Source organism: Rhagoletis pomonella, unplaced genomic scaffold, assembly GCF_013731165.1.
Source record: "Rhagoletis pomonella isolate Grant_MI unplaced genomic scaffold, Rhpom_1.0 Rhpom_scaffold_00012, whole genome shotgun sequence".
NCBI lineage: Eukaryota > Metazoa > Arthropoda > Insecta > Diptera > Tephritidae > Rhagoletis > Rhagoletis pomonella.
Window position 1 is genome coordinate 13,582,891 of NW_023458566.1, and position 27,895 is coordinate 13,610,785.

General features: G+C 33.7%; 2 protein-coding genes across 9 annotated transcripts in view; one reads left to right on the forward strand and one right to left on the reverse strand.

Annotated features, from left to right (window-relative positions):
* Nucleotides 1-10,980, reverse strand: part of LOC118747881 (arginine-glutamic acid dipeptide repeats protein) — a 60,793-nt gene extending 49,813 nt beyond the window's left edge. For 6 of the 8 annotated variants that reach the window (XM_036482083.1, XM_036482080.1, XM_036482081.1 and 3 more), the window contains exon 1: nucleotides 9,977-10,980. The gene's annotated coding sequence lies outside the window, so the exon portion shown is untranslated. The remainder of the gene's footprint in view (nucleotides 1-9,976) is intronic. The other 2 variants (XM_036482078.1, XM_036482079.1) reach the window with 2 other exon arrangements.
* A 775-nt stretch (nucleotides 10,981-11,755) lies between these two features.
* LOC118747886 (UPF0687 protein C20orf27 homolog) overlaps nucleotides 11,756-27,895 on the forward strand; it is a 30,631-nt gene continuing 14,491 nt past the window's right edge. The window contains exon 1 of the mRNA XM_036482089.1: nucleotides 11,756-12,374. Coding sequence (XP_036337982.1) covers nucleotides 12,344-12,374 — 31 coding nt within the window. The 5' untranslated portion in view covers nucleotides 11,756-12,343. The remainder of the gene's footprint in view (nucleotides 12,375-27,895) is intronic.

Below are 27,895 nucleotides of genomic sequence, written 5' to 3' on the forward strand. Positions count from 1 at the left end.
TGCTCGTTCGCTCGCCTGTCACTCGTACCAACTCGTTGAAGTAGCGGCACGTCGCTTATGCGGTGGATCTGCTCCTTACAGTGGATTTGGCAGTCAGAATGCGAGTACATATCTTTAAGTAAATGTGTACTACATATATGCATCAACCCACCACCGTCGTCGCCGTCGCCGCCATATCGCAACCAACCACCACCCATTCAAAACAGCCAAAAGCATGGGCTAAGAGCTTGCCGATTTTCGGCTGCCTGCCTGTCACAGCTCTCAGCTCTACTCGAAAACTCAGTGGGTGCATTATTGCCGTGTGCCAGCGGCAACAACGATAGCTACGACGACGACGACGACGACGACGACGACGACGACGACGACGACGACGACGACGACGACGATGGCGACATGGTCCTTCTGTACCTTCATCATTTTTCGTATGATTAGTTTTATGTAATTTTATCAAGAGCATTTTAGGGATTTGTAGCTTTTACTTATGCTTTGTGGTATTTCATTTGAAAAACGTTTTGAATTGTTCTGTTTATTTTTCCACATTACCTCGTTGTATGCCTTTCTACCCGCGGCTTTTTACTAGGATAGCGATGTTGAGTGCTTGTGCGACTGGTGCTGCTGCTTGTCGGGTGGAGGGTTTATAGCGTGATAATGAAATTTATTAAAATTTATGAGTGCTCGCAAATAAATATTCCGAAATTGATTAGTCATGGGTTTTATGAGGTGGCGGCGACCACCATAATCGCGTCGGCTACCGCAACCGCAACCCGTTTTGTTTTTATTATTTTTCTCTTCAGTTTAGTTGATTTTATTTTGAAATTTTTTGCATTTTGGTAAATTACAAGACTACAAAAGCGATTTTCCGCACACATGGCCGTTACTCGGTAAATGGATGTGTGAATACTTCACACAATCTACACAAATAAAGATAATGGCGAAATGTACAAATACACAAATGTAGTAGATATGAGTAGGGTAAATATGTGCTGTCGATTGCTTGCTGTATATATATATATGTACATATGTATGTATGTATGCACATATTTACAAGTTTGTGTGGTACACAAATAAATCATTTTGCTTTCAATTAAATGCTAAGTAAATTTACAAATGAATAATAAACAATGAACAAATGTGAGGCATAAGTTGCTCGCGTCGGCATTTTCAACTTGTTTTTTTATCTGTTATTGGTGTTGTTGTAGATGGTGCTGTTGCTGTTGCTGTAGCTGCTGTCATCGTTTGGTCATTGTTTAAGTGGCTTCCAGTCAGTTAATCCTTTATAATCCGCATAAACACGCTGCGCACTGATAAACGATCCGCAACAGAAATGTATGTACATATATAGGTATGTATGTATGTATGTTTATTGGAACACATGTGCTAGCTAGGTGTTGTGGGTTCTTTGCAATTTGTATACTTTTCAATTCAGTTCTACTACAACAAGCGGGCAAAAACTATTTTCCAACCTTACTTCGTGGAATTTTTCTTACTTTTTTTTTCAAATCCGATGATTCGATATTTGGGCTTAGTTGGCATTAAGCCAATCGGTCTGCATTCAGGCACACCCCTGTTTGTGTCTAATATGTACATATGCATATATGTATGTATGTAGTATAACTATGCAGCTTAAGTAAGATTCCAAATAAATTACCTTCCTTTGAGGATTAAATAAACATTGCGCTGAAGAGGTGTGTTAGAAAATGAATGTAAATTTGGGAATCAGAATTTGAGAAGTTCACAAGAAAAGTGTGGAATTACAACTGGGTAGGGTAGGAAATATGAATGTAGTATTGCATTAAAATAGATTAGGTTAAATAAATAATAAAATAAAATAAAAATAAATCAAAAATGTAAAAAGGCCACAAAAATAAAATTAAATCAAAAACTAACTTAGATAAAAATTGTAGAAGAAAATAAATCTATAAATAAGTCAAGCAAAATAAAAATTTTAAAATATTAATTAATTCAAAATAAAATAACAGCCAATTTCACGAAAGCAATTCAAGTGAAAAATGATTTTAATTTTTTAAATTTTATATGGAATTTGATAGAAAATAAAAAATCATTTTCCATTTAAATTGCTGTTGAAACCGGCCGTAAGAGTATAAAAATTAAAAGTTTAATCGTAGAAAAATTAAATAATATTAAAAAATGAAATAAAAACCAGAAAAAAATTAACAAAAAAATTTAAAACTAAAAAAAATTATAAAATGCTATTAAAAAATAAAACTAAAACTAAATTAAAATGAAAAAAAAATCAAATAATATACATACAAAATTAAAATAAAATAAAAATTTAACAAAAATGTAACGATGTGAAATTTTAATGAAAAAAAATATGTCAACTAAAAACAAATAAAATACATATTAAATTATGAATGTTAAAAAAAGCAAAGCCAAGTAAAAATCAAGAATCCAACAAAACCACCACTGTAAAAAATTAAATGAAATTAAAGTAAAAAATAGAAACCAAAAGCAAAAAACAAAATTATGAAATTATAATTAGATAAAATATGTAAACTAAAAAAATGCTAAAAAATTAATAAATTAAATAACAATTGGACCCTCGCTCCACCTAACGGGTAAATTTTTCTTGGAGTTATTTCTAGCTATTCAATTTTAAATATGAATCACATCGGACCCCATAACTGCGGATTTTCCAAATATCTTGTCACCTGCGCTACCCAGTGGATTAATTTATCTTTCGTATTTTACAAACTATACATATGTATGTACATCGATTTCCAATCTGCGCGGCCTTTTCCGACTTATTTCTCTGCACAGAGAACTTATTGGTATACGACATCGTTGGAGCATTGGTGAAATAGCAAAGTGTTGACGTCCGTCACACTAGCTGACCCACTTCTCCAAAAAATGATAAAAATTACTCAGGAATTAGGTGCAATTTAGGGCTCCAAAATTAATTTAAGTGCTCACTCGGTTTCCGAGAAAATTGCAAAAATTTTGGTGGCACTAAATGGCACCTAAATTGCACCTAATTCCTGAATAATATTTACCAGTGTTCGACGAAAATTACTGGGTGGGTCAGCTAGCGAGACGTCACGCTGGCTGACCCAAAACACATTTTTGCGAATTTCTCGGAAACCGAGTGTGCACCGAAATTAATTTTGGTGGCCCTAAATTGCACCTAATTCCTGAGTAATTTTTATCATTTTTTGGAGAAGTGGGTCAGCTAGCGTGACGGACGTAAAGTGTTCTGTAATGCCAACGGTATGAATTCTTACAGTGGATTTTTCTGAATAGTGAGAGCAGAAAAATGGCAAAAACAACTCGATAAGTGAATATTTAAATCACCAACCGCACAAATTGGAAAGATTAGTTGTTAGTATTTTTTTTTTATGGTACCAAACTCACATTGTTTGTGGAACGAAGTCTTACACGGCAACAACATTTTATTTCTATGCACCGCGACTTCTTTTGTACAAAAAAAAACTTTTTTGATATTGGGGAAGACAAAATGATTTTATTTCATTGTAACAAGTTTTGAAAGTGTGCTATAACAGTACGAATAGGAAGCAAAATTCGTTGGTTTTCATAGCCCATACTAATTCCTTTCAAAAATGGCACAATTTCATTATATTTCAGCAGTAATTTTTATATGAAAGCTGGCTCCATTAAATTTTCCACTGAGTTAAAATGTGGCGCTCTATTTGCATGTTTTGACGCATTTGATCGCTTTATTAAAAATTTAGTTCATTTGTATCTTCAAAATGTTTGGAACGAAAACGAGCACACCTTTTGTGATACTAGCGCTCATCTAAAGCAGTCATCACCCTAGCCACCACAAAATTTTCGATGAGCCTACATTGTATTTTTTCATCAACAAACGATAAATTTCCACAAAATCAGATAATTATGTGGGTCACATGAAATGAAAAATTATTTACATATTGGCGCAAAGTCAATCGCACCCGGAAAAAAACATACAAATCACGGAAATATGTAAACTATTCAGTTTAAGTTTAAAATGGTGGTTGAAAAATAACCAAAATTAGCAAAAATCAACACTTCCACTCTACTTTCACAAAATCACTTGCGAAGAAAATATTTTCATTCAGTCATTCATTTACTCACAAAGTGCAAATCAAATTTCATTACGTTACACAAATTCTCACTCAGAGACCTAATTTAACATGCTTCCTACTAATTTGCACCCACAAAATACCCGAGGGTATGGCAAAAACTCACAGACGTAAAACAAAAACAATATTTGTGTGAAATCGAAAATGTTGTGGAGTGAAGATTTCAGGCATGATTATCGCCAACACGTTTGCGATAATCTTAAGTGTATGACACACTATTTATATTCAATTGAACTGTCAGCAAGCCAGACAGCCAGCAAGCCAGCCAGCAAGCCAGCCAGCCAGCAAGCGAGTCGGCCAGGCAGCGAGTCAGCGAGTCAGCTAACGATACAGTTCGAAAGAAGCCACTAGCTACTCCATCATGCACGCTAGCTATCCGGCAGTGTGTCCTTATATTATTATGCTGTCGATTATTTGCTTTATTATGCTCGAAATGTAATAAATATCCACCCTCATTTGCGCTTCTACAAACTACTTGTAAGCGACGACGTGCCGGTAGTTATGACTTTATTGCGACGAACACATCATCAACCATCCACCCACGGCCGTTCCATTGCGTTGGGTTGTTCGGCGGACGCGCTCTTGTCATTCCGTTCCGTTGTAAGTTCGTTGTTCAACGGCTAGGAGAACAAGCACTGCAGCAACAACAAAAACAATAATGGTGGTGGCGGTGTGGAGCTGGGGCATAATAAGAAGCGTGAAATCGGGCGCATGAACTCACAAATTGACCATATTTGCAATTTAAACGCGTGAGCGCAAACGAGCGAATGAGTGAATAAGCGAAGCACCTCAACGCCGCCGCTTCAGCTCAGCGCAGCCAGCACATCGTCACCACCAACTTCACATCATACTAAGTGCAGGGCTGTGGGCCTAGGGCGCGGAAATGGTCGTACGCAGTTAAAAGCCATTGTAAGCAGATTTAGTTTGTAATAAATGACGTGTTTTAGTGGTTGCACTCCCAAATGGAATTTCAAATTGTCGTGTAGCAACACTTTGAAAACAAATTGTGGCTTGTCAGCCTTCCGTTGGCAAGTTGATCGCTGGTTGGTTGCTTGTGCTTGTTTGCTTTCTCACATTTGGCTTTTTGTGTTATTTTTGGCAGTTTGCCGCACTCAATCATTCATTCATTCATACATTCATACATTCATACATTCATTTAGTTAATTCACACAATGTTCGGTGTTAATTTGTGCACAAATTACAATACTCCTTATCACGTTGGCTACTAAATATTTTATAATGTTAATAATTGAATGAGGCTGTCATACGAGTACCCAAGTATGTAGGTATATATGTATGTATGTATGTACGTATGGAGAAGGCAATGGCGATGGCGATGAAGAGTGGTTAATAGCTCTGAAATTTGGTATTTTAAATTATTATTGCTTTTTTATTGTATGATTGTACATTTTTATGATGTAGATACATATGCATGTATGCTATAAAAAAAAAATGTTTATAGATGTACAGCAGCGATCAATAAAATAGTAACGAAATTCAAAATGATGTTTGCGACTTATGTTTATTTATTTCTTTTTTTAAATTTTCATTTAAAATATAGTTCGATCTAAAACAGAAGCCACATAAATTAAAGTTTCAAGGTTTGCACAAAGTTCACAAAAATTAATCAAACTTCAAAAAGTTTTCATCAAAATTTGAAACATTTTATTCAGAATTTCTAGAACATTTTTGTAACCCATTCATCAATTTTAGTATTTTTTTCGTGGAGGGCGTTGCGCATTTTCTTCCATATAAAAATATATATAATTTTATACGTTATATGGAAGAAAATGCCGCACTATATTTTAAATCAAAATTATAAATAAACATGAGTTGCAAACATTATTTTGAATTTTGCTACTATTTTATTGATCGCTGCTGTATGTACAAATGTATGTACATATGCATTGTGTGCCTACAGTCTAACATAAAAGTAAAGCTCTAATTAAATGTGTAAAATCGTGCAGAAAAAAAATTTAATTTTAAATACTTATAATAAAAACTTAGTCGTTTATGAAGTTGGATAGCAAACCTAATTCAAAGTAATGGCGTTTTCTTTACTACCGAAAAATGCCGACTTTTCACTGCCCTCTTCGCACAAATATAAAGGAGAGGACAAAGTTTTTGAGCTAATGAAACTTATCGAATTTGGTTGTATCTGATTTAAGTGTTTTTGAAATTAACTGAATTATCGATAGGTATTAAATTATCGAAATTTATCGAAAAACCTTAACATATCGCGTCAATTCGACAGCAACTGGCATTACTATAGGTATAAGATATAATCTTTTATAGTAGACCAAATTTCAGTTTACTCTAACCTAAAAACAAACTGCTTGAGAATGCACACAACTTTTTCTTACCTCTATTGAACACTTTTATGGAGCACTGTATGTTTATATATACATATGTAATTACATATTACACATATGCACGCACCAATAAACAATCGAGCTACTATAAAATGTCACAAAGTATGAGAACAATTTAAATCAATTATCAAGCACCACTTTTCGTTCAACAAAATGCTACAAATTATTAGTTACGAATATAACGGGTGTGTGTGTGTTTATTTGTGTGCTCGTTGAAAGTATACTAAGTACATACATGTACGCACATAAGAGTTTATTGAAATGTTTGTATGCGCGCGTTATTTTCAATAATTACAACGTTAATAAAGCAAAACTTATCGCCCTGAGAATTTAGTTGCCTTTGAAAATGGAAAATCAATCAATTTTATAGGTTCGTTCAATGTTAAGTGGGATTGTGGTTATGTATATACATGTATGTTCATCCATAATACATTTTTATATACATATGTACGTATGTATGTACATAATACAATATTTAACAAACGCTTTAAAGTGGCGATAGCGCGTATTTTTAGGGTATTACTAATTTGGGTAACTGAAAATACATAACATTAAGGTGGTCCAAAAATGCATGTGGAAAAAGTAAGGTCGGAATTTTTATGCTCTCACCCCTGTTCTATACCAAATAAATGTATCGCTATTTTTTTATTTTAAAATCAAAAAATATTTAGAGGGCGCTCAACGCGCTAAAAGTTTTTCATGTAAATTTATATGGGAAAAAATACTTTTCTCAGAAATGCTATAGAATTTTTGAAAATCAATATTTATCTCTCCCAATACAAAATTATTTATTTAACCAGTTTTTCATAGTAACTATATCTTATAGGGCCACCAAAACCCCCAGAAAATGACAAAAAATGAAATGCAAAGATAAAAAAAAAAACATTTCTTTAGTGTTAACAAATGGTTAAATAAACAATTGGGTATTGTTATTAGAAGTCTCCTGAAGAGAACCAGAGTTTTCCAATCAAAAAATATTGATTTTCAAGTATTTCATACCATTTCTACGAAAAGTGTTTTTTTTTCATATAAAATATGTACCTACATGGAAAACTTTGAGCTCTTTGAGCGCTTCGAGCGACCTCTAAATATTTTTTGATTTCAAAATAAAAAAGAGGGGTATAGTTTTTTCAATGTAGAGCAATCCTAGGAGGTGAGAGCATTAAAATTCCGCCATTACTTATTTAGGACCACCCTATTGTCCATACATTCTTATGCAATATCGAATAAGCAGCTAGACTCTTGGTATAGACTGCAAGAAGTATTCAAAAAAGCACCATTTACCAATTTTGTCGTCAATTTTCAAGTTTTACTCGACTTTTGCGAAACGTAAACGTTATCATGAAATTCGATTAAGATAATATTTATTGAGTGGCGATGATTAAGGCACTGATTGCTGCAATAAATAGCAGAAAATTTTAAAATTTAGTGAGCACATGTCACACATATGTATGTATGTATGTATGTATGTACATACATACACACAATAACAAGTGACAAGTTTTTTTATTTTGTGTGTGACTACTTAAAAACTACTGCAATTATTTTTGATTATTAAGTGTACGTACTTAAGTTTTCAATTGACCAATTGGCCTTTGAAGTAACTTAATGCAAAAGCTTGTTATGGCTTGCTTAGCAAATACGAGTTGATAAGATAAAATAAAATAAAAATTCTAAAACCGAGCAGAGTAGGCAACTCAATATTAAAATTTTAACTTAAAACGAGAAATTCATACCCAAGCTATTTATAGACACTTATAAAATTATAATATGTACATATGGGTGTTTCCTGCGTTACGGACGTTACGTTTGGAGACACTTTTTTCATCATAAAAACTGTAGCTATGAGCACAAATTTTTCGCCATGAGTAGTCATTATCAATACCTATCTAAAACCAATAAAAATATTTTCCACAAATGTTATATGGTAAGTGCATAGCGATTCGGACGTTCCAAAAAGGGGACTTGTATCAAAGATGACTGATGATTCTTGGAAAATTCTGCGAATCTGTTAACGGATCGGTTCAAAAACTGTGCAAAGTTGTTTGGACGCTCCCGTTCGGACGTTAAAATTTTTTCCAATGGGATACAATTTTTCGTTTGAGAATTTAAACGCACTCACTGGTGCGAAATAAAGTCAATTGACATTATTTCTTTTCCAAAACCGTAATAAAGTAAAAAAAATTGGCGCGAGCGCGAATGGTTTCAATCAGGGTAGCAATCCCCGATTTCGAATTCCCCGCAAATCGGGGAATTCCCCACGAGTTGACCACCCTGTTTTCAATGAATCTTTTTTTGCCCGTTAGTCGCATCTTAGTGCTTTTTGCCATTATATGATCATTTTTAACTATTCTTCTATTGTGTTTTTCTTTCGATTCGTCGTTTTTTTATATTCCTCCCACTTTTCTTCATTTTTCTTCAAATTCGATCTCCACTTCATTGCTCTCTCAGCCCTGATTTTAACGTTGGTTGAAGTCACTTCTTCGTACAAGCAGAAGTATGTACTATATCTATATATCTACATAGAAACAATATGAACCAAAATTATACAATTTGTAATTTAACTTAAGACGGTTGCTAATATATTTCTACGTTGTTTTTGTGGTAAGCCGTACGGAAAATAAGCTATACTAAACTTTTGTATAGAATTCCTATTCTTCTTAATCGTATACCAAAATTATGAAGGCTTTCTGGAAGGTATGATTTCTCCGAAAAAAAAAACAAGTTTTTGAAAGTGTAGTTGGAAAGACGCAAATATCTTGAAGTGGAATGGACCAATTAGTCCAATATTTTGGTGGATGAAAGACAAAATATGTAGTTATCGATTGGCATCTATAAACTTTGCACAGGCAAAATTTTATTTTTTTGCTCTTGGTTGACACTTTCCAGGAAATACCCATATGTATCTATGTTTTAAGTCATTATAGTAAGTACATATTCGTTAATGCTAACCCAACTGCTATATAAGTAGTTTAAGTGTCACAAGTATATAAAACCGTATCTAATATATATACTAATAATAGTAACTGAATTTCAAAACTTTTCTTTGGCTAAAGAAGGGGAACATACATATTCTTCTAAAACTTGTAAAATGACTTAATATCCCTAAAATGTATCGACTTGTATACCCGCGTTCTGCCGCGCTCTTTTGAGCAAGCAGCAATTGTACACGCTGAGCTAGACATCATCCCATACATAAGTACATACGTATGTACATGAGTTTAGCTACAACTCAGAAGCGGTGTGGGCTGGCCTCACTTTGGCAATGGCTGGTTGATGCGATGAGGAGAGTGAAAATCCCCAAAGTACATTCATATAGACAATCGCAAACTAGAGTTGCACGCGCCCATGCATACACTGGCACAGATATCCAACAAATACATATGTCCATGTATGTATGTATAAAAGCATGTAAATGCGAATATACAAGTGGATCAAAGTGTTTTACAAGCGCTGGGCATTTTTTTTTTGATTACTCATGGTTTATATTTTAAAGAAACTTACCATTAATTTTGACAAATTGTGCAATTGTTGCGTTTATTGAAATATTAGCTACCAGCTGTCTATGCGGCCGCGTTAGTTATATCCATGAATGTTGGTGTATTACATGAGAGGGAAGGTAGAAGCACAATTGATGATTGGGGTATACGCGTTTACTTGGCTTATTGACTATATGGCAATTGCACAATTAAATAAATGAACATTCACTAAGTTATTGTTATTTGTACTTTCAGAAAATTTAGTTGTGCTAACAATGACGTAGTTCACACACTTGCCAGAAGAAAATCGTAGGCAATAATCATAGTCGCTAAAACTCATCATCCATAGCTGCTAACAGATTACTGCTCCGCCCAATGGCGAGGAGGAATGCGGTGTGCCAAAAGCTTTCTTATGCTTGACCGCTTCCCTCCTGCTGCACTGCTACCTCGTTAAGTGATCTTTCTCTAAATGCTTTGTTCTCGATACAAAGCCGTACTTCGTTTAAGCGCGATTTCTTTGCTGGTCTTTTTATGCTCTTCGTACCTAAACACTAGCGATGGCAGTGTTGAATTAACGCATGGATTCCGAGAATTTCTTCCATGTATATATATTTTTTTTAAAAACGCCAGTGCTACACTCTTATTATAATAGCTATGAAGCTGTTTGTCCGCCGCCCGTTGCTATTTGCTCACTCAACGCATATACGTTCAATAATTTTTCGCTTGTTTGCTTTTCCGTCGCTGTGAACCGAAAAATGTTAAGAGGCAGATGGAGAAACACTTTTCTTTTTGCATACACTTTGCGCACGATATCGAGTGGACAGTTTCTCACCGATTTTTCACACTGTTTTGTTGCAATTGCGCGAATACTTCACTTTTTAATGAAAGCACGGAAATCGAAGAATGTTTTTCACTTGAATTTTTTAATTTTACTTATTTCAATTAGTAAATAATTAGTTCTGAACAGGAGCAGAAAGTTTCTTCGCGCACTCAACAAAACAGGGCGACCATTTTGAATTTTCTACTCGCTACTACACTACTCGTTTGAAACTGTTGTTGAAGTTGGTTGTGGTTGAAAAGGCTGTAATGGTTGCATTTTTTAGTAGCATGGAAGAAGTTCCGAAACGGTTCATAAAATATCAAACCGTTTCAAGGCTAGCGTAGTTTCTCATTTACGTTCTTTGGTATTAAAAGGTGTTCGCACGCGGCGATTTTGCGTTCAACTCACGGAGGGTTGCACGAAAAGAAAGTTGTATGGCTAAATGTTGGCTGGCGACCAACTTTGTTCAAAGCGATTAGTTGAGAAGCGATTAGTTGAAAAGCCGTTCAACCAAAAGTAGAATGCAAAGCTAAACAATGAGAATGCCTTTTTCTGGCGAATATTTTGATTTTTTTTTATATTTTGATATTTTTAACCAATTATTTTTTTTCGTGCAACCTTGCGTGAGTTGAACGCAAAAGTTGCCTGAGAAATCGGCTCGTGCGAAAGTCCTATTAGTTGTCCAAATTGTTCGAATTGAAAAATATGCATGTATTAGTGAAAAACTGTGCATGGATCGCTATTGTCATGACGGTATTGTCCGGTGTAAAGCCTAGGTAATGTGTTCACGGGTTTCACATGAACCAATTACACAATTCTAATTGGTTCATGCGGGTTTCAGCTACAACAACAAAAACAACCACTCCAGTCAATAACCGGTTCACGGCCAGCGGATTTTAGCCATATTCACAGATTTAATAAAGTTTTGGTGGGGTCTGGCAACCCTACTCTTACAATTTTCTGCGAATGTCAAAACAAAAGTAATACCTGACTGGGGCTATTGTCGCAGCGCTAGTGGGGATTTCCTTTATCTTGGTGCGCTTTCAGTTGATTTGTGATGTTCATTATTGCTGCTGGCTGTGTGGTCGCGGTCATTTTAACCAATTAAAGAAGAAAGTTATAAAACCTTGGCCGTCAAAAAGTTGTTTAAAAATATAAAGCAACGACCTCCGATTGCCACATAAATAATAATCGCTTATTCCCCAAATAAATAAAGCCAAGAAACCAGGAAATCTCCTGAACGTTGACCAAGTGAAAGTGCAACGACCTTGAAAGCGCGTAGTGGAGCCGCGTTGGTGCGTAAATTGCACGCATGCTAAAATTTCATTAATTAAAAATCGTTCAATATAATAGAAGCAACGTTTGTCTATTGATTGGTTTACAAATAAATTTTTGTGTGTTTTCGAATCGCACAGAAGTGTGTTACCAAGAAGTGTTAACAATACCAACGACGATAAATTATTGGAGCACTGAAAGCAAAAGGCTTTGTGCATTTAACATCACATAAAATAAAGAGTTTTAATATCAAATAAGGCAGAAAAATTGGCGGCGCAACCGGAAGCGGCAAACAAAATGTCACAAGTCCAAGTGGAAGACCATGGCGGTGAGTGTCCCATCTAGATAAAGTGCCAAGGAATTGTGATATGTATGTATGGTATGTTTATTTACAAAGTGATTACGTTTATCAGTTGGTAGAAAAATGAAATAAGCTTCGGGGCAACTGGTGATTGCTTTTCACTGGAATTCATTTTGATATAACAAGTCAGCTGATTTTTATGCAAAAAATGTGTATAATTCCTACTGATATCCAATTCAAACGCATGCAGTGCACATTTTATTGTTGTTTCCTACATTAAATTTATCTATGTTTCTTAGGATCATGTATTTTTATTTTTATTCATTTTATGGATATAACTAGCCGGCCTCGAGGCTTCGCCGCGCGCTGAATGTGTAGATAATAAAAAAGGATGCGATTGACAACCAAACAGATTGCAACCCGACTAAAAAATAATATATAATTGCACATCTGGAGGCCAAGCTCTTTCATTTGACACCTCATTTCTTGTAATCTAACGAACAGCCCATATTTTTTAATTTTTCCACAGGTGGCAACCCTCTTCGAAAAATAAAACCTTACTGCAAATCGGAAGGTCAAGCCTTTTCCTTTGCCACCACATTTTTTTAAATCGAAGCTACTTTGCAAATCTAATTTCATTAACAAAAAATGCCCTCGCGTATTATACATACATAATTTTTAAATAGTTGGCAACCCCACTCAAACAAAAAATAAAAAAACTTATTGCACATGCAGAGGCCATATCCTTTCACTTGCTATCTCAAATTTAGTCCAAGAAACGGAGATGTTATGATTTTTAGAAAGTGGCAACCCTACTCAAAAAGTAATACATTATTGAACATCTAAAAGCCGAGCCCTTTTATCTGACATCTCATATCTTGTAATCCAACGAACAATGCGGAACTAATAATTTTTTGTACAGGTGGCAACCCTATGGGAATTTAAAGTACAAAAGATAATATTCATATCGATACAGATTATACTTAACAAATCTCGTATAAATCCGTTCAGTGGTCCTTTACTATATATAGAAGATAGTAGTTTTTAAATAGGTGGCAACCCTATTAAAAAAATGAAAGCTTTTGTACATGCGAAGGACAGACTCTTTTATTTGGTATCTCATTTTGTAATCCTACGAACGACGAAAATATTTTAACTTTTTAATAGGTGGCAACCCTACTCAGAAAAATAATACGTTATTGCACATGTAGAGGCTGAGTCTTTTCGTTTGAAAGTGACAGTGCCTACGCTTATTATGATTGAAAATAGTAATTTTATTAAAAGGTGGCAACCCTATTGAAAAAATAGTGCTTTTATAGAAGCCAATCCCTTTCATTTGACACCTCATCTTTTGTAATCCAACGAACGGTGCGGATCTTATAGTTTTTAGATAGGTGGCAACCCTATTAAAATTTTAATAGGGAATTTACATGATTCAACTTTCACAGGCGATTAGTTGAACCAAAAGTTGAACGAAAGAAGGCAGGCGACCCACTTCATTGAAAGCGATTAGTTGAAAGGCCGTCTACACCAGGCGATTGTTGCTTTCAACTAAAAATCGCCTGAAAAATCGCGTATTGCTAAATTCTCTATAAGTAAAACAATGTCACTCTCTTGTCGATACAGAGTATATTAGAGAAAATCTCGTCACTATCCGTTCAGTAGTTTTCGAAATTACAGCGTACAAAAATCTCGACTTTATTTTATACTATGTATCGATATATGTATGTACATATTTATATATAGTGTTGGAAGAAATAAAATAAACTTTTTATTTTGCCCAGTTTTGGCTATATTTATTTTGGTTATTCGATGTTTAATAATTTTTATAAAAGTCAAGCGCATTATATAATAAGTACCTTATATGTAAATCTACATTTCAATTTTTGTACAATAATTATTAAAATTCAACATATTTTACTAAAATCCCCAAAAAAATTCTAACTCTCTATTCAATAATTTTAAAATAAATTTTTGGTATGCAGTTCTATAGTTCATTAAATTTTAGTAGGTCAAAGTCCCAATTTCAACACGCTGGAAATCGCGATGATTTTTAATAATTTACCTCATAAAAAGAGAATGCACAACAGCCTCAGCTAAAAATAAATTGTTAAAAATCAACGCTATTTCTAGCGTGTTGAAATTGACACTTTATTTTGCTTAAAACTTTTTAAAAATTCTGAATAAAAAGTTTGAAATTTTTGGAGAGTTTTGGTAAAATTTGTTAAATTTTTATAATTCTGTACGAACTTTGAAATGTGGATTTAAGTATATGGTCAAAATGTTTGCCTTTAACGTTACCGCCGCACGTAGATATATTTCGGTTTATATTTCTGAAACGTTGTGTAGTAACCGAAAGTTTTTCATTTATGTTGATAATAACCAATAAAAGCTAAATTTTATATGCAGAGCCTTGTTTTCTATCTTTTGTAGTTTTAAATGTTTTTTTTAGGTGGTCTTTAACGTTACATTTTTTGGAAGTCAGTTATATATAACGTTACACATAAGGAAAACTTTATAACAAATCTACAAACCGAAATATGCAGTATTTAACGTTATTACCATACTTGACTATATATTCCATTTTGAACGCATGCGAGGCATAAGAGAAATAAACGCGCACCGCATATATTGGATGTCAATTGACCTTAAGATGTACATACATATATATAAAAAAATAGTATATCAAGAGTTGACGCGTGACTCAGAAAAATATTTTTTTTTTTTTCAGTCGTTCGGCGTTCCCAAAAATTTTGACCATATGTTGCTTGTTATATAATACGCTGGACTTTTATAACAAAAAAAAAAATATTAAACATCGAATAAACAAATGGAATATAGGAAAAACTCGTCAGAATAAAAAGTTTCTATTATTTCTTCCACCACTGTACATATAGGCAATACATATTATGTAAAAAGATTTTCATAGATCTTTGTTGATGCGCACAGGGAAGCGGTTCTGCCTGAATCGAATACCTATCGACTTGCTTTTCAGTACCCGTTTCAACCAAAAATTAACTTATCAGCACGCCATCAAGCACCAGCCTTGCTTAATATTCCAACTGTCCCAAAACGAAACTTAGCATTCATACCTACATTAAACTGACTCTAGGACTTTACCACTTTCGGATAAGAGCTGTAGCTTCAATAATGCTTTCAAACGATGGAGAAGGATCCATGCTTTTATTATTCTACTCAACACTTTATAAATCGAAAGGTTATTTCGATGTTTGCCATCTGATGCACTGCTTGCAAATTGCATCCATACAATTTAAAAGTCATCTTTATTTGTTTTAAGTATATTCCACTCACATCAACATTTCCTAGTCCGAGCTCAATAAACGCAAGGCAGTAATGTTGCTATTCACATTCATATCATATTTTATTTATGCTGTGCTACCACATCATAGTCATCATCATCTTTGCATGGATACGCACTTGAAAGCTGCGGCTTCGGATGTTACACACTGTCAATGGCAGAATCCCCACCTACGTACTTAAATACCTATGTTTGTACATATGTACATATATAACTATGCTGGATAGCACACATCGTACAATGCTGTGTTATAAAATGTAGCTATAGCTACATAAAAGTAAACTTATTTCCTAGCAAAAGGTTGTGTGTCTATTTCAGCGTAAGGCACCGTGTGTGTAGACGTAGCAGACACATAGAAAAATACAAATAAAAATATCATCAACTTTGAAAGTTTCCGTGTGCCTGAGCATTTATTTATAGGTAAGTATTCATATTTTCAATTTACCAACGCTGTTGCTTTCAAGCAGACATCAGTTTCCGTTTCCGCACAGCCGCCTTAGGTACATAACGCAGTTTAATAATATATAGATGTACTTAACTCAAAATTTACGTTTTTGGAGATTTCATTATGCAATTAATAAGCTTGGTACGTAGAGTATGTTAAGCCTAACGGATGACTAAACTTCCCAAAAATGGCGAAAATATGTGTCTTTCCATCTGTCCTTTTGTATACCAACTGTTTGAATTGATAAAACTTTGATTGCGTTTGCCCACAAAATGGACATTTTGAGATACTTCGTTATATTAATAAACGTGCGTGCAAATGCAAACTTTTTTTTTTTTGATAATATATTTTTAGATAACTATTTTCCGCTAGCATCCGTACTTACCAATGTTCTTATATGCATAGGAAGTATGCAAATGCATGCACATTTGCATACATACATACATACATTCATACATATGTACAAACATAGAACATTTTTAATGTATGATCTCCGTGGTCAGTTATTTACAAATTTTTATTTGTATGGAAAGTACCAAGGATGTTTGCTCTTGCGACTCCTAGAAAGACGTTAAGAGGCGTTGTAGGTTCGATTTTCTTCAAACGGATGTACTTACATTGGAATATTAACATTTATTTAGTTTCAGTAGCGATAGGCTCTACTTTTTTCAATTCGCCACCAAACTTTTCCAGCTCTCGGAAATCGTGGCATTCGTGTATAAACGAATCTGAAATTTAATTTTCAAATTAGGGACCATTATATCCACTTTGATTCACCAATTTAAAACAAATGACTGCTATTCGACAGCCTTACTATAAACGTTTCTTTAGAAGCTCTTAAAAATTTTCGACCAAACTCTACTAAAGAAAATCGATCATAAACTCAAAAATAATTAGCTAATAATAAACAGTAATAAAGACAGATTAGTTTAAAAGAATCGTGAATTAGTAACATTCATTTGGAGTAAATCTCTCGTATTGTTTTTTTTAATTTTCCAATGGAGATAAATCCTTCGCACTGATTTTTGCAAAAACATATACCTTTTGAAGATGGTGTGCGATATGTGGCAATTAGCATAACTTGTGACAGATTCCGTTTGTTTTTGTGGTAATTTGCTTTTTCTATTACTCTTCTAACTACACACTTGCATTATTATGTACGTTCATAATATTCATCGATATATCATGGCGAGATCACAAAGGCTTCAGAAAAATTTCTATGTATTCCTTCCCTATTCGTTTAGAGAATTAAGTTTTTTTCGCCTCTCAAGAACATGGATAGCGATGTATGCAATTACTGGAAAATGCATATTTCCGCGTTTATTGCTATGATCTCCTTTCCATTGGTATGTTGTAAAAAAAAACAACGTCGCGTCAGTTAATCTCAGACTAACGAGTTGGATTAACAGCGAATAATGTTCATAAATATGTACATATGTTTGTTTGTGAGTATGCATATGCAAATGCATGCACTTGTATGTACATATGTATGTATGAATGTATGTATGTAGTTTTTACCGTTTATTAAAATTACTTTCAACGTCCAAGAGCCGCTCTAAGATATGCATTTATTGACGTCGTTGCACATACTTCTTCCTTCTTCGGAATATACCTACCCTGCAGGAAAAGACTAAGTTACGAGTGAGTAGTAAGATTGTGAGTTGTGTCGTTATTGCAGAGGACCTTCGATATGTTTAACCATATGAACTTATTTATGTACGTACATATATGTACATGCATATGTAGCATAACAAAATAAACCGTTGCGTATACGCGCAACCGCAGAGAGGTAAAAGGAAAAGCTTTCGCGTGGTTTACATACTACAGGCGATGTCAAATAAACCTCTAACCACACATTTCGCGCGCGCTGATAAGCCATGTTCTTGGCGCAAGGCCATTGCCGCGCATTCCATGGAAGATTTCAGTCGCAGCTGTATCGAGTGCAGCAGCGTCGTTGTACATACATAAGTGAAATTACATTTTAATGCATTTGTAAACATTTTCGCGCCTCCATGCGAATAACACGCTCTAGCGCCATTTACTATGCAACAGCAGCAAAAACAAACAGAATAAGGCGAAAGCTAACAAAAACAACCAATGCCGCCACACATATGTATGTATGTAAGTATTGCAGTTTTTTCTATATTCGCCATCCATTTATTTCATTCTTGTGTGTCTCTCAACGCCCAGCTCCCAGTCAAGCTTGCATTGCATAACACCGGAAATCCCTTCTTTTTTTTGTTTTTAAGTACAATCCCCATAGTCGTGTCGCTGCATTCATAAATCCTCATCTAGACACCGGAGCGTTAAGCACTCAACTAGAAAAGTGTAAAATGCTTTTCTCACGCGAACACACTTCTACTCACATACATATGTATGTATACTCATACATATACAAATATGTAAGTATCTACCTTTATTTACCTTTAAGTCTTCCACTTCCTTTGTATAGATACTTTGCCTCGGCTCGATTTGTGCACCTGCCATCCTTGGGCATAAGTATTCAGCTGTCTTGCACGTGTTTTCTTTTAGTCACAATTACTTACTTTCCAATTTCTGCTGTCATAATTTACAACTTTGTAGTTGACACTAAAATGCTTCGGGACGTTCTTTTGTTTATTACTTGCGTACATTGTACTGTTATTTACTTAGTTACTCACTCATGAATGTTGCAACTTATGCAACTGGACTTGCAAACGCAGTGCAACGAACTATTTTTGGGGCGTTAATTTTCTAGCTAGTTACCTTTTTGGCCTGCACCGAGAATCGATAAATTACCTCGATTACTATGCAAGATAAGAAAGTAATATTAGAATGAACGAAGCTCAGACCAATTTAAAAATAAATAAACGTCTAAGAGTAAAATGGTCTGTCGGTTTCTATTAGCCATCAAAATCGAATTTGAAAAATAGCAATATATTAAAAGTTTTTTACCTCAATAACCTAAAAAAACATCAATTACTGAGGTCTTCGTTTTTTTAATGGATATCATAATTTGTTTATCATTTATCATAAACAGTTGATAAATTTATTATTTTCCAAAACAATTTGCTCCCAATTATACATTTAAATAGGGTTTATTTTATCAATCTGCACAAACAATTGTTTTATTATTTTGAATTGCACTAAGCATCATGCCATCAGCTGTTTCTCTTACAGGCAAATAGGTACTAGCAAAAATTAGTAAAACTTGCAAATGTTATCTCTCGAGTTTTATCCTTCAATCTTTCGAGGAATGTCTACTGGGCAACTTAGGAATGGCTGATCTACAGGGATGATATACGGAATCTGCACTGCATGAGGTTGTTCCCAAGGTACAGAATCAACCACTTTACGTTGGCAGCTTTCTTGAACATACATACATACATAGCTAGTACATGCACCCTACCAATTCTTCAACGCCAGCATAGAATTGCTCAGCCGGTATACCGACGGCTCCACGGGCCTTATTGTCGCCTCCGTTTCTCTGGACGTCTGTTATCAGATTATCTTTATCTCGCCGTTCTGGAAACCATTAAATTTCTGCATCTCAAGCTCTTCGCACTCACGTATTTCTGCATCGCTTTTCTTCCTTTTGAATAGTCACCTCTCCTTCGTGGTCTTCACCCGGCAATACAAAAATTGTCTTAAATAGTTCTACTGGAAATCTCAAAATTCTTCCTTAGAAAAAGTTTATTGATTTTTAGAGAGCTTTACATGGCGACTGCTGAGACCTTTTCGATAGCAGATTTTTCAATTAGTCTTTGAGCTCTGGCTATTCATATGGCAAGACTAGGGCTGAAGCTCAATACTTATTGCCGTAGCTGTACTATACTTATCGGACGAAGAAGAAATAGTACACCTGTGTTCAATTCATAAGATTGCAGCAAAATGCTGAGTAGCTTGAAAGGATAGCTATAGCCTACATTGGCTTCTTAAAAATTTCTGTAATAATATGCTTGAGAGTCGTACTATATATAATATGTAAAAGTACCATCTGGTTATTATAATTCGAACCAGAAATGAGTTGCGCCGACACTAATAGCTTTAGCTCTGATTTTTAAATTACTTAAATTGCACAGACACATCTGATGATTGACGAGCTGTAGAGCTACAGACATATGTACATTAGGGTGGTCCAAACATGCATGTGAAAAAGTAAAGTCGGAATTTTTATGCTCTCACCCCCTACGATTGTTCAATACCGAAAAAAATATACCCCTATTTTTTATTTTGAAATCAAAAAATATTTAGGGGTCGCTCAAAGCGCTCATAGTTTCCCATGTTTTTTGTATGGGGAAAAAACAACTTTTCGTAGAAATGGTATAGAATTCCTTAAAATCAATATTTTTCTATCGGAAAACTCTGCTTATCTCCAAAAGATTCCCAGTAATAATATCCAATTGTTTATTTAACCATTTTTTTATCGCACCTATCTTTTATAGGTCCGCCAAAAACCCATAAAAACCCCGAAAAATGAAATGGGGCGAAAAATAAAAAATCGTTAGTATTAAAAAATGGTTAAATAAACAATTGGGTATTATTATTGAAAGTCTCCTGAAGAGAACCAGAGTTTTCCGATCGAAAAATATTGATTTTCAAGAATTCTATATCATTTCTACGAAACATTTTATTTTTCCCATATAAAAATACAAGGAGAACTTTGAGCGCTTTGAGCGAAAATAAAAAAATAGGGGTATACTTTTTTCCTAGGGGGTGAGAGCATTACAATTCCGACTTTACTGTTTTTGGACCACCCTAATGTGCATACTACTTGTACACATAAATGCAAGCCAATCGCTTACACATTTTCGCGCAAAGTCATCCTTTTGCTTGCCGGAAGGCGGCGCATTAACCACTCGCAGCTTTTTTCTTGCATATTCTTTCATAGAATAAAGGCGAAAAAAATATCCATTGCCGCTGCTATTTGTCTGCGTTCCTTTATGGCGCAATTACCACATAAAAAGCAAAAGAGAGGAAAAACGCACTGCTTTGTTGCGTGATTTCGGGTAGGCAAATTGACACACTTTCAGAAATATGATGAGCTACTAGCTACTTAAATATGCAACATTCGTACACACTTTGCTCGTCAAAAAGGTTTTAAGCGTTAAGAAAATTAAATTACAATTCATTATTGCTAATTAAGAGCAATGAACTAAAGTAATTTTAATATTATATTTAAGTGTCTTAAAGGAAAATACTTATAACATTAATAGGTACGTACATATGTAGATATTTTTAAATTAAATGTGTATGTATGTATGTGAATATCACGCACCTTTTTTAGTAAAAGTCTATAGGTTTCATTCTGCACGACAATTTTTGTTTCAAAAAAGTTGAGTCTAAGATATTTAGATTTACATTTCGATTTAGTGGAGGAGTAATTCACTTAGTTAACGGGTTATTTTGATAAATATGCGATTTTGCAACTTTCAAGTGTATTTTGTATACATTAAATAAATTTTATTTTAGTTTTTAACAATATAAAAGGCATTTGATAATTTCACTACTTTTCTTCAACAAAACAAGCAAATAAAACAAAATGGCTGCAATGGTGAATATAATACCAGATGTTCGAAAATTAAATAGGTACACTAAAATGAAGCAATATTCCACCATCCACTTCTGTTTCACAATGATCTCTATAACATTAGGGAATAAATGTCTGCGGCGCTTTAAAAAAAAAATCAATACTTCGATAAACTACGACAATTTTAATAAAAAATCGCGTGATTTTATTATTTTTATTTTGTATTTATAAAGTGTAAATCACTAAAAATTACCGTTGATTTTTTAGAATTTTTTTGTAGAGGGTGTTTCGAATTTGCTTCTTCTATATAAAAAAAAAAATTGCTCATGCGCGAAACCCTTTAAAAATAGAATTCTTAAAAATCAAAAGTAATTTGTAGCGACTTGAAACTTGCACTAACTAAAATTGAATGGGCTACAAAACTGCATACTCAAACTGTTTTAGAAAATCGAATTAAAAAATTAAAAAATTTGTATGAACATTTTTTTAAGTTGAATTAGTTTTTGTGAACTTTGTGTAAGCTTTGAAACTGTTATTTATGCGGTTGCTGATATATGTAGATAGACCCATATTTTAAATGGAAATTATCAACAATAAATAAATAAACATAAGTTACCAACAGCGGCATTGGGAATTTCGCTGCTATTATTTTACTCGCAACTGTATATGTATGTACATATACTAAAGTAATGTCTATTTTATTTATAGTTAGCCAGGCCCTTTCTGAGAGCAAGCAATGAGCTCGTGGGCATACATACATACAGACATATTTACATATGTAATGTTATGAATTTAATTTTTATCTTTTCTATACTGTATGGCGTTTATGTATATATATTTAATTTGTACATAATACGCTCATGTCACTAAATCGTACCCATGCATACTGCCTACTTTTTGAATCTTAGTAGGTTTACTACTTCATATGGAATATGTATGTATATATACAAGTACATACATACTACGTATTTCGCATGTTTTTTATAATTAATTATTATGACATTCATTTCCTTATCTGAAAACATTTTTTTTTAATTGATTAATAAGTCATATGAGTATTTTTAGCTGAGTTGAGCATTTTATCTCTTATTTTATGACATTTTTATAATAAAATAACATTCATGAAATATTTATTTATTTAATTTTGATAAAATTACGGTAACAAACAAAAAAATAAAACTCGACTGCCCTGTATATTTTTAGTCCGCTGTGAAATTGTAGTTCAACTACCCACCGACGTTACATATCATCGATGTCTTTGCAAAACCTTATAGCTTACGGTACTAAAATTTTAAAGGAGAGCGGAAAAACTTATTTTCTTTTTGGTTGGACTTCAGGGTTGCCAAATCTCATTTTTGCCACTACAGCCATTTAGGCGGTTTTGCAAAGGCAACGGCGATATCATTATTTTTTGTTTTACTTTTTTCTTTATCGTCTGATACATGAGACGCTCAATATATGTATATACGAGGGCTGCTCCGACACTTTTGCAATTAGTAAGAAAAACGCTGTCATTTTTCACTGAAATGGCTTTATTGTTTTCCCGTAAGCCCGAAAGTCGTACCTTCAAGACAAGTCTTTTAAACGTATGAACCGCTTCTTTTGACATCGAAAATCGTTCAACATGCGGTTCGTTTTTGATGTAAGGGAAGAAACAGAGATCAATGATCATTAATTCGATGTTGCCACCTGTCCAATAGGAGGTTTTTTAGTCGATGTGAAGAATATTTCGTAGTCTTGAGTTATTTTTCCATATCTGGCCAAATCTAAGGTCTCTGCTGTCGCGTGAATAGTTTTCTCGAAAACGATGGGGGGCTTTTGTTTCGAAGCACTTCGAATGCGAATAACTTTGATTGAATGAAGCTCTTATAAAGCAAGTACCTTTTAAAAATATAAATTTTGAAAATGTAAAATAATCCCTTATTTTGTTTTAAACTGCACAGTAATTGACCTAAGACTCAAACAAATGCACTGTTTGTTACACTTCACGTCTGTCGGGAACTTAAAATTCATTTGCGTCAATGTAAACAATTCAATCTGATTCATTGTTTCGTTTATTTTTTATTTTTATTTTTTATTTGTATATGAATATACAGTGACTCATACAAGTGGCCACGTGTTTATTTTTTTTTTAATGTTCACTATGTTTTCAAGTTACATTCTTTTGTTATTATTCTATAAAAATGTCATCCAAGCTTTTTTATATGAATTTTTAAAAACTTTTTTTTCATATAAGCAGGAATTTATCATGAAATAAAATGCGAAAGAGCGTTCGCAACAAAATTTCAAGAAATCAGTGCCGGTTTTTATAAATTGCACTTGTTATACAAAAAAAACGCCATCAACAAAAAAAAAAAAATAAAATAAAAATAAAAAAACAGTGCACTGAACTAAAATTTGATGGGCTATAAAACTGCAAAAGTACTCCGATTAAAAATTTTGATGAAAATTTTTTGAATTTTCTAAAAAAAAAAATATAAAAAAAAATAATTTTTATAGAAGAGTAACAAAAACAAATTTCACTTAAAAATCATTGTTAAGGTTTAAAAAAAAAATCAACACGTGCTGCCGATATGTATGTATGTACATATGTACATATTGATTTATTCATATTTAAAACAGCCATCGTTTTCGTTGCTTAAATTTTATTACTTACAATTTCATTCAATTTTTATTTATTTTTTATTTAATATTTCCATACATACATATACATATATGTACATATGCAGGTTTTTGCGTATTCAAATGGAATTCGTCACGTTTGGCTGACGTGAAATATTCTCTATGGTTGCATTCATAAAAAAAAAAAATCACTGCACTTCCCACAAAAAAAAAAAAATAAAACCAAATGAAATAGTAAAGCCGAAAGCACAATAAATGTCGGATGAAAAGAAAAAAAATACGTGTAAGCAAAACAAGAAACTATGGAAAGCGCGTCAACAACCTCAACTGCAACCTGATTGCACAAGCCACAACCATACATACTCGTATGTTGTTGTTGCAATTGTTGCATACGTTGTTATTGTTAACATCGTTGCTGCCACTATTGTTGTCTGTGTGCTTAATTGTAACATCAGCAATTCAAAGGACATTGCTTTCGCGCATTCACAGCCACCGACAGACATATTTACGCACTCAAACACACACACTCACAGAGTTTTGAACGCATAAATAACAACTGCCGATGTGTTTACAAGCTTTTATTTTTTGCTTTTGTTGTGTTGCTCTTTGCACTCTGTGCAGCTACTAACAGCAAATAAATACTTGTTTATTGTTGCAACATGATCCCATCCCCACAGGCCAGTTACTTAGTTAGTTGGTGCAGCTTAGTTTCTCTCACTTTAGCTGGAAATATTAGTTGTCTAGTGTAAACAAGTGTTTTTGTCTGTCTGTCGGCCTATGATTTATTAAGTCACAACAAATAAATTTTTGCAAATTGAATTGTTAGCAAAAGTGCTTGAAGCCATGAATTCCAGCTAAAATTAGCAAAAGTGGTGGGAAGTAAATTGGCAATTTATGGGGAGGAAAAATAAATATTTTTTAAATTAATTGCATGCTTTACGTAGTAGTTGGAAAATATAATCAAACGCATGCCTTCATGGTTGGATTGAGATTTATGATGTAAATATTTTGCTTGCTAACAATGCAGTTTCACGATGAAGAAGAGCGTGCATTCAAGTTAATCACACATACTGCTTGTCGAAATTTATTTGAATTGACAGCCGTGACGTAGGCTAGACGGACGCAACAGTGAACTTTACTTTCAAGATGACGTCGCGATGTCAAGGAAAAAAACTGAAACACATTTATAAAATCTTCGGGTATATCTTCCTAACTAAATCCTGGAATACTGGATTAGACTAACTGTTATCATCTCGGTGACTTGAATTGAATTGTCAGTGCATTGCTACTTGAAAGCAAGTTCTTGATCGTATAACGTCCAACGAAAATATAACCTCAATTCCGTCAACTTAATGGTATGAGAGGGAATATGGTATTGAAGGAGCCCTCATTAACCGCGAAAGAAATAGAAAAGAAACTCAAGAGTGGGTGGCTCAACATTTACATAGATGGTCCACCTTTTGGATAAGAAACATCTAAATGCTGCATCACTAACATACAATCAGCGTCAAAAATATGCAAACCCTGATGTCTTGACGATTTTATTTATCTATGTTTTCCATACCAAACTTTACCTATCCACAGGAATACATTTTTTTTTTCATTTCACACAGAAATCGGGAATATGCAAGAAATACTAAGAAATGTTCATCGATTTTCAGTATGCAGATTTGTAGCCAAATAAATTTTAGTATAATAAAGTGCACATGTTTTTGCCGAGGGTGTTTTTTATATGGAAAAAGATAAACACCCTTAGCTAGAAAGAAATCTCAAAAATTAACGGCGATTTTTAGCGACTTGAAACTTTATTATACTTAACTTTCTAAGAAATCAATTTGAAAAATTTTAAATTTTGATAAAAAGTTTTGCATTTTTCTGATTAAAAAGTTTAAAATGTTTGGGTGTAATTGTTAAAGTTTGTTGAATTTTCTAAATTTTTGTACGAAATTTGAAATGTGGACTTATGTGGCGCTGGTTAGGTAAAGGGATAGACTTTTATAAAAACAATATAAACATTAAATAAACAAAAGACAAATAGCTAAAACTAGTCAAAATGTTACTTGACTTAATCAGCTGACCACAAGGGCATGTATATATATGAACATCAGGGTGGTCCAAAAACAGTAAAGTCGGAATTTTAATGCTCCCACCCCCTAGGATTGTTCTATATCGAAAAAAGTATACCCCTATTTTTTATTTTGAAAGACGCTCAAAGTTTTCCATGTGTTTTTATATGAGGAAAAAACAAATTTTCGTAAAAATGGTATAGAACTCTTGAAAATAAATATTTTTCGATCGGAAAACTCTGGTTCTCTTCAGGAGACTTTCAATAATAATATCCAATTGTTTATTTAACCATTTATTAATACTAACGTCTTTTGATTGGTCCCCCATTGCATTTTTCGGGGTTTTTGTGGGTTTGTGGCGGACCTATAATATATACTATACTATGAAAAAATGGTTAAATAAACAACTCGGTATTATTATTGGGAATCTACTTGGACTTTTAAGTATTCTATATCATTTCTACGAAAAGTTGTTTTTCCCCCATATAAAATATATGGCAAACATTGGGCGCTTTGAGCGACCTCTGAATATTTTTTATTTCAAAATAAAAAAACCCGGTATGTTTATCCGGTATATAACCATCTTAGGGGGTGAGAGCATAAAAATTCCGACTTTACTTTTTCACATGCATTTTTTTTTTTGGACCACCCTAATGAACATACTTTAGTAGTTATCAAGAATAATGTCTAGTATTTTTTATTTATAAATAAGTAGGAAATTGCATTATTGATTAAAACGTTGCATAGGTGTCGATTTTTTTTAGGAAAAGATCCAACAAGTTGTTACGAAACTAAACCAATTAGCTATTTTTGTTTACTTTATTTGGAAGAAGAGCGAAATAATTACAAGTACAGGCACATATGTGTGTATTTACATGTTTACTATACATATAAACACCTACCCATGTTTAAAAGAATAAGAAAATTACGACAACTACTAGCTTACACTGAATTATTAACAAGCAAAAAGCTTTTGACACTACAACAGATTGGCATAAGCAGGTTGAACAAAAAAAATAAAAATAAAAAATTGAAAAGAAATAGCGGAAAATAGTTGAATGGCAGTTACAAAAGGGAAGGCGCAAATCAGCTTAGTAGCACAGCCCTTTACAAAAATAACAAATTTGAGGCGTTTCGAGTCGAGTAATTAGAAAGCGAATGTGAAGTGGAATGTAACACTTAAAATTAGTTCCGAGCAAAACATACTTTTGTGAGTACATACATACATACTTAAATGTTAACTAAATACTTAGATATATTTAAATACCGATGTAAAATGTCTCCCATTTCTGAATTTATCTGGTCGTAAGTCCCATTGAAGCTAGCCGAATTCTCATGAAGAGTATGAGTCGGGTATAAAACCTGAATGCATCCGACAAACTCTTCTGGCGAATATCATAGCTTTAAGGCTCTGTTATGCATACTTGGCATTGCATGCACTGCTATACCATTTTTACGTAGAAATCAAAAATCAACAGACTTCTACGTATGTAGTGCTGTGCGTTCGATAACCGATTACACGCGAGGCTCATTTAACAGATTTCTTATGTGACAGCTCTCAAGCCATGCCAAGTATGCATAACGGAG